The 13,088-nt window shown below is 36.4% G+C and overlaps 1 protein-coding gene across 1 annotated transcript in view; it reads left to right on the top strand.

The window, feature by feature from the left end:
* LOC131063286 (uncharacterized) overlaps positions 1-1,488 on the top strand; it is a 72,853-nt gene extending 71,365 nt beyond the window's left edge. The window contains exon 12 of the mRNA XM_057997070.2: positions 296-1,488. Coding sequence (XP_057853053.2) covers positions 296-641 — 346 coding nt within the window. The 3' untranslated portion in view covers positions 642-1,488. The remainder of the gene's footprint in view (positions 1-295) is intronic.
* The last annotated feature ends 11,600 nt before the right edge of the window (positions 1,489-13,088 follow it).

Below are 13,088 nucleotides of genomic sequence, written 5' to 3'. Positions count from 1 at the left end.
ATCCTCTATACTACTAAGACATGTAGATTGCATGCTATTGGATTTAGAGATATAAAACTATTCCATTAATTGCCAGTTCTGGCTATGGAGATAAATATAATTTACTTAAATGGAAGACACTTACAAACTTTCCAAATAGTTCTGGCTTATATAACTATTTCACTGCAAATGCTTTAAGGAAATGAGTGAATTTTCTTGTTCCCATGTGCAGTCTTTTAGCTAATAGAGTTGTTATTGAAGATTCACTTGTCTTCTTAAGTATTTTGTTCTGATAAAATTTCTCGTTTTCCTGCAGGTCTCTGCCTGTTATGCCTGGTTTGTGGATGTTGTCTGTAGCTTTATCAGGAGCTAGGGCAAAAAGTAATGGGAACCTTTCTGCATCAATTGGTTTGCATGCAGGCTTAAGTGCTGCAATGTTTTTCATCGAGTCTGGTGGTTTTGTTAAGTTCAATTTGAATGCACCTAGCTTGCTTACAGGAGCATACGCAGGGCATCCATTTGCTGGAGCTATAGGTTTTGGTTTTATAGCAATCTTAGCTGTACTCCTTTATCCATGGAACGGAAATCCAGAAGCACAAAAATTGCAGACATTCAACAATAAGCAAGTATTTCCAAAGGAGTTCTTGGGAAATAAAGGTTAGAATATATGCAGGGAATGGCTAGTTTATTCATGAATAGATGAGCAGAAGCTGCATGCTTGATTTAAGCTGGAAGTATGTCTACAAAAAAATAGATTTGTTCTAAGATCCAGAATTGTCTATCCACACAAGAATGAGCAGCTCACAGTGATACTTTTGTGCAAGGCAGAACTGATACAAGGGTTAGGGAGAAGGCTTTTTGGACAATAAATTTCAGTTCTTAACAACTCTCACCTTAGAATCCTTTAGAAGCCAAAATATGTGACATCAGTGTGTTTTTTCTCACTTCTGTTGATTCTTATTCTTAGGTTTTATCGGGCATTTACTCATTTTTGCCTTATGTTACTGGTTGTACTGTTTAGTCACTAGGAAAGTTCTGGTTGGGGGAACCCTGTGCCAATACACTTACCCACATTCCTGGGTGACTTATCTTTCATGGTGTAATTTACTCATAACCTTCTTGATGTGTTATTGTACCCAATTTCAGAACATCCCTTTCCAGTGATCTGTCTCTGGTCATTCTACTGTATAATTACTGGTACAAAAAGACTGAAGTTGGTTAGTCTGTTTATACCTTCACAAGATGTTAGCCAGTCCAAATGTAACCTTTTCTACAATTTCATTTACATGCCAGAATTGCAGAAACTGTTATGCATCTGCTGTAATTTGGCCGACATCCTTTTCAGCATTAGGAGGATTTTCAGCTTAAGATGGTGGACACAATTGGTTTGCTCAAACATTGTAGCTGGATATTGCTATAGGCAAACATTGGCTGCATTCACAATGCACCTAAAATGAACGTTAAGAAAATAATAAGATACAGTGAAATGCAAGGTTCCTTTGATCTTTATAGTTTTCAAATTTTAACGTTATAGCATTTCCCACTTAAATGAGAATATTGATATTAACTAATTAAGTTCACATATACTAAATTGACATTTTCGCCCATAAAGAGAATGTGGTTCATATTGTAACTAAAAATACACTTGTTAAGATTAAAATGGTACTTTGAAATTGTTAATGTAATAGCGTCGGTCGTATCCTTCATGGCCAACATAGACAACTAAATTGCCTAAGTGGCCTATCGGCCTTAGACAATTTAGTTGTATTGATTTGCTAATATATCGATTGTGTATATCACATATATCCTGCCACCTTTGAACAAGACGTGTTCATTATGATGTAACTAACACTTGAACAGATAAAAGTGTTGATTAGTATATAATCTTTTACTTGTTAAGAGGTATGTTGCTAAAGAAAAGCCGACTTTCTTGAGGAGTCGTGCTGATTGAAGGAACCTATGTTCGGTATATGTATGGGTTGCATTTCTCTCTCAAAGGCATCGATTCAATTCATTCAAGCAGATCGTGTTCCTTGTTAGTGAATAATCTATTACCTTCAGCAGTTCGAATCTTACATACAACATATAGATCATGTTCCTTCTTGTGTCGTGGTATATCTATCTTCTGCAGATCTCATAGTCACACAGCAGTGGAGCAGTGGCATCACAGACAGCGAGTGGAATGCACTCATAGCAGATTGAACTTTTTCCTTACAGGTTGTAGATTGAACTGAGTTGATGCTAGCTTCAAAGAGTGAAGCAAATTCATTTTAAAGACATCTTGGATATCAATAAAATAATAAGGAACTTCTTTGCTGGGTTTTTCACCTTCAAGAGGAAGGTTTTCCCAGGGTAATCTCTGTGCAATTGTGTGAATTCTTGTCTATCTAATCTGATCACTAAAATTTAACATGGTATCAGAGGCATGGAAAAGAAAGATCGTGATCAGATTTCCCTGCAACTAGGAAGTTTTCCTCTCCTCTCTCACTCTCAGCAAGAAACTTCAAGTCTCGAAAATGTTGAAGAGTCTTAAAGTCGAGGATAGGCTTGAAGGTGCATCTAACTTCACCTCATGGAAGTTTACAGTGCATATTGCACTTGAAGAAAATGATCTTCTTCAGTTTGTGGAAGAAAAGGATTAAACCAAGCCAGAAGATCAAGAGGAGAAGCTTCAATTCAAGAAGAATGCCATAAAGGCAAAGAAGATATTAATCGACTTCATGAGGGCACTTAGTTCCTCTCATTTCCAAGATGACAACTGCGAGAGACATGTTAAAGACCTTGGAAGGTCTATATAAGATTAACAATGCAAGTAGGACTCTCACCTTGAGGCAACAACTTCATCAAGTGAAAATAGCAAAAGGAGACTCAGTTATGTTATTCTTCATGAAGATTTTAGAATTGAGAGATTAACTAAGCGCAATTGGAGACCTAGTGATTGATAAAGACCTTGTCATGTTGGCATTAAATGGTCTCTCTGATTCATAGGAGCCATTTATTCAGAGTATAAGTGGGAGATCCAAATTACCTAAGTTTGATCGACTTTGTGCGTATTGCATTCAAGAAGAATTAAGATTGACAACTAGGGGTATTGTCAAAGGTTCTCAAAATGAAGACACTCATGTTCTTGCCACCCAATCTACCAAGAAAGGAAAGAATTGGAAGAAGGGCAATTTCAAAAGGAATAGGGATCAGAGATCAGATTCCACACCGGATTCAAAGAAGAAGAAACATCTCTCTCGCATTCAGTGTTTTAGATGTGACAAGTTTGGTCACTATGCAAGGGATTGTTTGACAAGGCCTAAGCAACAGTCAGCTAACATCAACGAAGTCTCATCTCAAGAGGAGGCAAAAGATAACTGTAATGGATTTCTATTCATATCAACATTATCTAGCAATGTTCCTACAGATAGTGATACTTGGTTGATTGATAGTGGAGCCTCTAGACACATCACCGGCTATCAGGAACATCTTTCAGATTTGGTGGAGAAGGAGTCTAGTCTCCAAGTGATTATCGAAGATGATGCATGCTATGCAGTAAGAAGGTTTGGTGCTACATCACTCAATCTAGAATCTGGAGTCTCTCTTCATCTAAGTGATGTTTTGTTTGTACCGGGAATCAAGAGAAACCTTGTGTCTATTTTAGCCTTGGAGGATAAGGGCTATCAAATTGCATTTTCTGAAGGAAGAGTTCTTGCATGGCCAAAGAACTCCAGCATCAAGATTTCTCGTGTGATCAGGAATCGACATGAGAGTTTGTATAAGCTCTCCACTCTTCCAGTCCAAGCTCTTCTTCATGATTCTTCCAGTTCCAGTGAACTTTGGCATAGAAAACTTGGGCATCTTCATTTCAACGCTCTTCCATCACTAGAAAAGATGGTGAAAGGTATTCCTAAACTTAATCGTGTACATGATGGTACTTGTAGAGGTTGTGCTATGGGTAAAAATAGTAAGTGTCTTTTTCATAGCAGTGAAAGTAGGTCTAAAGAAATTCTAGATCTTGTACATTCAGATTTATGTGCTCCAGTGTCAATTCCATTCCTAAGTGCATTTTTGTATTATGTAACTTTCATAGATGACTACTCTAGGAAGACTTGGATTTATTTCTCAAGGTCTTAAGAGTCTGATGAAGTCCTAGGTAGATTTAAAGAGTTTTAAGGCTCAAGTAGAAAACTTATCTAGGAAAAGAATTAAAGTTTTAAGGTCTGATAATGGAGGTGAATACACCTCTGGTAGCTTTCATGATTTCTATATTGAGGTAGGGATCAAGAGGGAGTTTTGTGTCCCTTACAACCCTCAACAAAATGGGGTTGTAGAAAGAAAGAACAGATCCATTGTTGAAGCGGCAAAAGCTATGATTCATGATCAAGACCTTCAAACTTTTCTATGGGCAGAAGCTTCTAGAACAACAGTTTATGTTCAGAACAAATGTCCTTATCGGATATTACAGGATATGACTCTAGAAGAAGCCTTTTCAGGGATTAAGCCTGATATCAGTCACTTGAGAATCTTTTGTTGTCCTGTGTATGTTCATATTCCCAAGGACAAGAGGACCAAATTGGAACCTTATGGCAAGAGAGGAATATTTGTGGGCTACAGTGAAACCTCCAAAGCCTACTGAATTTACATTCCTGGTCAGAAGCATGTAGAGGTGAGCAGAGATGTCACATTTGAGGAAGATGTTGCTTTCAGAAATTCAAAGGGGCCTTGCATGGATATAGATGAAGAAAATCATGAAACTCCTCAAGACATGGATGTTGATCATGCTCCTAAGATTCAGAGGGAGTCCACTGAACCTATAGCAGATGATGATCCAATTGAACCTTTGGATCCTACTGATGGGCCTAGAGATATTGTTGTGACTCGAAAGAAACCTCTTTGGGCAAGAGACACTATGTAGGAGGCAGAAAAGTTTGCAGCTCCTAGAGGCACATTTAGAGAAAGTAAAAGACCACAAAGATTCTCTAGCTATGTTGCATTGATGTGTAATATTATTGAGACAAAACCTTCCAGTGTTAAGGAAGCCTCAAAACAACAAGTATGGAAAGATGCAATGGATGAAGAGTATCAATCCATTATCAAGAATGATGTGTGGGACATTGTTCCTAGACTTGAAGGGAAGTCTGTTGTATCTTCCAAGTGGTTATACAAGATTAAGCATGTAGTTGATGGAAGCATTGAGAAGTATAAGGCTAGATTTGTGGCTCGTGGTTTCTCTCAGAAAGAGGGAATAGACTATGAAGAAAAATTTTCTCCTGTTGTTCACTATACTTCCATCAGGACCATCATTGTCATTGCAACAACTAAGGGATGGAAATTACATGAAATGGATGTGAAGACAACTTTTCTCAATGGTGTGATTGAGGAAGAGGTCTACATCGAGCAACCTGAGGGGTTTGTGATTCATGGGAAAGAGTTTCATGTATGCAAACTGAAGAAATCCTAAATGGTCTTAAGCAGGTGCCTTGTGCTTGGTATGAAAGAATTGACAAATACTTAGTGGGTTTGGGTTTCTGCAAGAATGATGCTAACCCGAATCTTTACTTCAAGGTATTCAATGGTGAAATGTTGATCTTGGTACTATATGTTGATGACCTATTTGTTACCGAGGAAGATCACCTCATCCATGGATGCAAGAAGGAGTTGACTTTAGAATTTGAGATGAAGGACTTAGGACTCATGCACTTCTTTCTGGGTTTGGAAGTATGGCAGAGGCCCAATGAGATTATCCTAAGTCAAGGAAAATACACCATTGACATCTTGAAGAGATTTGGAATGTTAGATTGCAAATCTATGTCCACACCGATGGAAACAAACTTGAAGAAATTGAAGGAAGCTGCAACCAGTTTAGATCTTGTGCATTATACTATGTTCAGGCAATTGATTGGATCCTTGATGTATCTAGTTAACACTAGACCAGATATTTTCTATGCAGTGAGTGCACTTAGTCAGTTCATGTGTGAATTGAGACAGATACATCTAGTTGCAACCAAGCATATCTTGAGATACTTGCATGGCATAGTTGGATATGACTTGAAATGTTCTTCCAGTGTGGACCTGATTCTTGAAGGCTATTCTGATTTTGATTGGGCAGGGAGTGTTACTGATCGGAAGAGCACCTCTAGTTGTTGCTTTAGTTTGGGATGTGCTATGATTTCTTGGTGTAGCAGGAAGTAGTCTTCAATGGCATTGAGCATCGCAAAAGCAGAATACATTGCAGCATGTCTGGCAACTCGTGAAGTAGTGTGGCTTTGGAAGCACCTTGCAAAATTGTTTGGACAATCGTTGGAGCCTATTACCATTCATTGTGATAACCAAAGTTGTGTGAAGCTTTCGATCAATCCTATGTTCCATGACAGAACAAAGCATGTTGATATCCAATACCACTACATCAGAGATATGGTACAGAGGAATGTTGTTTAGTTGAACTACATCAAAGATATGGTACAGAGGAATGTTGTTCAGTTGAAATACATTTGTACTGAGGAGCAGACGACTGACATTCTCACCAAGCCCCTTGCCAAAGTGAATTTTGTGCATTTTTCGAGACAAGCATGGAGTTGTAGAGATTAAAGCCCTTGCTGAGAGGGAGTCTCAGCATCAGTGATTTATTGAGATGTATTTAATGCATTCTTCTCTGTGATAGAAGTTTGAGGTGCAAGCTCTTGTTAATGCATTCTTCTCTATGAGAGAAATTTGAGGTGCAATCCCTTGTTAATGCATTATTCTCTGTGAGAGAGAAGTTTGAGGTGAAAGCCCTTGTTCCACCCTCTATGAGTAGATATGGTGGATCCACCCTCTGGGAGTAGCCATGGTGGATGTCATGGGAGAAATTCCATGATTTAGCACTTGTGTTTATTCACCCTCTGGGAGTAGTTACGGTGAACATCATGTTGAGATGACAACATCACATTTCAATTGTGTTTATTTGTTTTCATTCATGGGAGTAGCTATGATGGACCCACCCTCTGGGAGTGGCCATGGTGGATGTCACTATGTGACTCAATAATTGAGAAGGATTCCTCCCTAGCTAAGAGGGAGTGTTGATGTAATAGCGTCGGTCGTATCCTTCATGGCCAACATAGACAACTAAATTGTCTAAGTGGCCTATTGGCCTTAGACAATTTAGTTGTATCGATTTGTTAATATACTGATTGTGTATATCACATATATCTCGCCACCTTTGAACAAAACGTGTTCATTATGATGTAACTAATACTTAACAAATAAATGTGTTGATTAGTATATAATCGCTACTTGTGAAGAGGTATGTTGCTAAAGAAAAGCCGACTTTCTTGAGGAGTCGTGTTGATTGAAGGAACCTATGTTCGGTATATTTATGGGTTGCATTTCTCTCTCAAAGGCATTGATTCAACTCATTCAAGCAGATCGTGTTCCTTGTTCAGCGAATAATCTATTAGCTTCAATAGTTTGAATCTTACATACAACATACAGATCATGTTCCTTCTTGTGTCATGATATATATATCTTCTACAGATCTCATAGTCACACAACAGTGGCATCATAGACATTGAGTGGAATGCACTCATAGCAGATCGAACTTATTCCTTACAGGTTGTAGATTGAACTGAGTTGATGTTAGCTTCAAGGAGTGAAGCAAATTCATTGTAAAGACATCTTTGATATCAATAAAATAATAAGGAACTTCTTTGTTGGGTTTTTCACCTTCAAGAGGAAGGCTTTCCCAGGGTAATCTCTATGCAATTGTGTGAATTCTTGTCTATCTAATCTGATCACTAAAATTTAACAGAAATTACTAAATTTGTATTCATAAACTTAACAATCTAATTTTTAAATTTAATAATAATAAGCAATAATTTTGTTTTAGATTTAATGAAGTAAATGAAATGTGACAATTGAGATTGCACTTGCATTCGAGAACCGTAGAGTTGTGTGTGCAGGTGATGCATGTGCACATTTTTGAATGTTAATTTTTTGCATTTAGGTTTTTCCCTTTTAAACATTTTTTCTATCATTAACCATTGGGAAGTTGGGCTATGGTTTATTAAGAGATGAATGTTGGGTGGGGAAATGTTTGAAACATTTTCTTTCTTCTTTATTTTCCTTCTTTTTCTTTTTTTTCTTTCTTTCTTTTTTTTGCCATCATTAGCCGCTCGGAGTTGGACAAAGATTTCTAAAAGAAAGAAAAAATCTTTTATATCCTACAATACCATGCAGTCTATATGCAAGGCTATATGGCTTACAACAATATGCAACTACCTCATACTCCTTGTGGAAGGCACTTAACTGGTCTATGTGGCTTATAGCAATATGGGACTACCACGTACTCCTTGCAAGAGGCATTTAACTGTGCTACAAATGAGGCATCATACTTTAATCCTTAATGGGATTTGAACTTTGAAGGAAGAGATAAACGTCCATGTGGGAAAATGTAATTTAGAATTGGAACACCTATGGCAATGGCTTTACTTATACAATGGAAGGGAATACAATAGGATCCCATCTTAAATGACTACTTGGACATTATCTAGATACAACTATTAGTACAATGTATTTAACTTTAGAAGTTAAGTAACCATCGTATGTACATTTGTATTCTCAAAGCATTATATGAAATAATTCAAACTGGAAATAATTAAAATCATTTTATAATAGCATATTTTAAAATCATTCCATTTTATTTATTAAGTAGATATGATAGTGAATTTTAACTCACGTCTAACACGACTCTATTTTGTTTATAATCTTAGTTTGATTGTTTTCAAAACCACTTGTATTCATAAATGATTTTGAAAATCTAAACAACATATGATGATTAATCCTGTTATAATGTGTATTGATTTGATTCCTCTAGATATAATTTATCCAAGTGCTTACAAACATATTTGTGTCAGCAAGGTCAAGATTACATAAAGTTCTCACATTAGGTTTGATGGCGTGATTTGAATTTATATGACAATCAAAGTTCATGGTTCTCATTTCTATTAACCTATTGATCCACTTAAAATAGGTGCTAAATCTAAAGAAAAACAACTATTGTCCTTCTTAGATACAAGAAGTTTATTTTCTAGTAAAGTGCATGAAGGAAAGTAGTGCATGAAAAGAAGTACTTGTTTTAAATAAACTTCTTGTATTTTTTCATAAATTAGATAATACAAAAATACAAAAGCTACGGAAATAGAACTCAATAACTTGCTAGAGGGATATTAGTCACCATCTTGAATTTTGGCATTTGTTTTAAAGAGCGCTAATTCCCAACGAGGGCACTAGTGTTTGGATTTTGGACACTAGAGCCAATGCTGAACACAACCAAATCATGGAGGGGTGGGCAAGGGGGGCGGGGGCAGTGTGTGGGGGGGTGAATCAACATAAATCAAATTTTTAACCATTCATTAATTTTGGAACCTTTAAACCAAAACTGTAGAATAAAACATAGCATGCACCACACAAGAACACCAAGATTTTTATGTGAAAAACCTGAGGGAAAAACCACAATGAGGATCAACTCACAATATATGAAACAAGTTGTTTCAAAGTTGTTTTAGGCTCACTGACAAGGAAGCTCATTGCTCCCTGAATGGATTTGCAAGCTAAGGCACACTGCCCTAGGGCAAGATACAATACTTGTAGTCTAAGGACTTCTCCAGAGCAAGGCAGAATGAAATTACAATAACATACATAATGTGAATTGTTGAAGAAGAAGCATATGACAAATGCTAGTAGTGCAGTTCTCTTTGTAGCTCAAAATATTTTGTCATACATATTCAACACACCATAATCATTTGAGATATCATTGACATATTTCGCACCATAAGACTTCACATCAACTCACACGCTTCCACAAATGATTTGTTCTTCCATATATGCCCTTCACATATCGAAATCATCACTTAGGTCAGCTCAATTAGGACCTAACAAAATGAAACATGTGACCCAAAATAGGTCGGCTCCAAGCATATACATCAACTACAAAACTAGGTTGTGGATTAATCTAGAACATAAGTGAACCTTAACCACATCATAACACATCCTCCAACACAAATGAAATGTCTAATCGTTTGAGATATCATTAATATAATTTGCACCATAAAACTTCACATTAACTCACATGCTTCCACAAATGATTTGTTCTTCCATTTATGTTCTTTGCATTATCAAAAACATCACTTAGGTTGGCTCAATTAGGACCTAACAAAATGAAACATGTGACCTAAACTAGGTTATCTCCAAGCATATACATCAACCATAAAATTAGGTTGCGGATCAATCTAACATATAAGTGAACCTTAACCATATCATAACACTCCTTCAACACAAATGAAATAGGTTTGGAGCAACCAAAATTGAAGGAACATATCTGGTAGGTCAAATATCACAACCATTGTTAACATAGCTCAATGTTACATTTTTACCATTAGGGAGAAACTCAAAACATCATACGGACCAAGATCAATGCACTGAAGACTATCTCCTACCTTCCTACAACATCTCTTAAAGAGATCAATCATTGAGTGTTAGTGCAAAGGAACATCATTATTAAATTGGTAAGCATTGTGCAAACTGGATTGATTGCATGAAGCCATCGTGAGGAATACCATGCACCAATGCACCAACAATCCTCAAACTCATATCACTTGTCCAGTAATGATGTCCTCCGCATCCTCCCAAAATAGCATAGCCAAAACCATCATTGCGGCAAAATGTAGAGCATTTTGGTGAGCCAACTAAAGCACCTTAAACTAATAGACTGTAATCAGGAACACTTATAACCTTTTCTATACAAATGGTTGCATCTTGAAAATTGGTAGAATGGTGCCTAATACACTTCATAGCATGATTGCAAACCGCACACATAAGACATGCAGGGTGGAAGAATGCAAAGAAAAATACTAGCACATCGTTATAGGAAAACAATTTGTTCTCTACTTAGATAAATTTCCTCAGGCAACCAGACATAAAACTTAACTCAAACACCACAGTGCAACCTTCCTAAACCTGTGAATTTTGACCATAGTAATATATAATCAAGTCAAGTGAACCAATATGTACCATTTTCTCTAGACTAATATAACTTTCATGTCATCAGATGATTCTCCAGACTGTCTTTTACATTTTTTATCAGTGGCACAACTACTCTCAAACATCTTCAACACATACACACACTATCAAATGCATCAATGACCTTCGCACATACAACAATTATCTCCTTAGTAATAATACATATTGTCAAACATCGGGTTGGCATCAATGATAACACATATTTCCAACAATCTCCCCTTTTGTCATCGATGGCAACACAATAAATATATTTACAAACTCTCCCCCTTTCACTAGTATCTCTTCTATATGAACAATCACAATCTCTCCCCTTTTGACATCAAGGACAAAGGGCATAATATCTACCTGACCAAAAATGATACTGTACATAGTCCTCCAATCAATGTGCATCAACTGAAAATTCTTCCCCCTTAGATGGAGATCCCTTACCAAAATTGATATTATATGCAAAGATGTTCAACAGTATATCTATAACTGTAAATCTATACAACCAAGACATACCTTAACTATGCCCTTCTTGGAAGGTAGGATGCTTTTATATTTTATCTTGAGCTCAGCCAAAGCATTATCCCATGTAGCCTGTGCAAATGAGAGTATTTGGTGTTGACATTCAAACTGTATGTGTAAATCCTCAACAATATCAATATTATCCAAAGTTTTCATTTTATGTTTTCCCTACTCTGCATCCCCCAAAACATTGACCAAAGGAGCCAACCTTATCTCTATTGCATCCCTTAGCAAATGAAATTGCTTTTTGATCTGATCTCTTTGCTATTGTAGCAAAAAATAATTGTACATGAAGTTGATCTATTTGGGCTTCGGTGGAGCCATCTTTATCCTTTCCTAAATCATATGTGTTGACAAAATGAAAAGTTTGTGACTCAATTGAGTTAATTTGTAACTTTATGCTTTTTGTGTGGTTTGACCACCTTAGAGAAAATTGGTATAATGTTGCAACCTCCTCAATATTGTCCTTAAACCTTTTCAAGTTGTTTTACAATGAAATGTCTGCATTAATACACTGGTCAAAGACCTCAACCATCCTCTTATCATTGAACCTCCTTAGGGCTTCCTCTTTTGCTTTCTTCTCAATATTTGCTAAATGGTCGTTAAATGAATGTATTAAGCTCAAGATTCATCATTATCAACTTTCGTAAGCCTTCATGGATAATCTTAATTACATCATCAATGAGACTAACTTTCTTTACATGCTCATTCAAAAACTCCTTCCTAGTTGATGCATGCACTATCTCCTAACTAAAATTTATGAAGAGGAGAAATGTTTGACAAATCAATATGCCCCTCACGAGTTGGTATATGTAGTAATTGTGGGGTTATCATAGGCTCAAATTGCATCTGAATACCTAACATGTCTTTAAAGGAATCATAATCTATCCCTTTCCATATTTTGTGTTACTAGAGGAATCTTCTTGCTTCTTGTCTTTCTCTACAATCACATTTTGATCATTCTCTATAGTAGCACTCTCAGGATTGCTTTCTTCTTTTTCTTTTTCACCAATGTTTATTACATCAATGTTCTTCTTTTCTTCTTCTCCTTCGGCATCCATGTTCCTTTCAACATCAGGATTCACTTCAAGAAATGTATCCTTTGCATTTTTTGTGGTCTTTGGAGAGTTTTTCTCTATACTTTGATCCGTATTAGTTGAAGGAGGAACACGCTCCTCATTTCTTTTCTTAGCAACAAGAGAATCAATATCGGAATTTTTCAGAGGATGAGTCTCCTTGGTCTGTTCAATATTATCATCACTCTATCACAGGATGATCAAAAACAAATATGTCAATATCTTGTATGATTGGAATTTCTTCCAAGTCATTGTAGTCATGATGAGATTGTTCTTCTACAAATGCTTCTCCTTCCTTCATCTCCTTTAAAATCTTGGTAGTATTCTTTTGTTACCTTTTGGATTCTTTCTTTATCTTCTTCACTTATTAGATTATGTATCCTTTGTTTTGTTCTTAGTTCTTGTGCATATCTTTGTGTAATTTTTGCAATTTTTTATTCAGACAAAGTAGGGCCAACCTATTTGATGGGTTCTTTTCCTATCTTA

This window comes from Cryptomeria japonica, chromosome 2 (genome assembly GCF_030272615.1).
Source record: "Cryptomeria japonica chromosome 2, Sugi_1.0, whole genome shotgun sequence".
Taxonomy (NCBI): Eukaryota; Viridiplantae; Streptophyta; class Pinopsida; order Cupressales; family Cupressaceae; genus Cryptomeria; species Cryptomeria japonica.
Note: the sequence above shows the minus strand (reverse complement) of the source record. Positions and strands in the feature narration are given on the sequence as shown.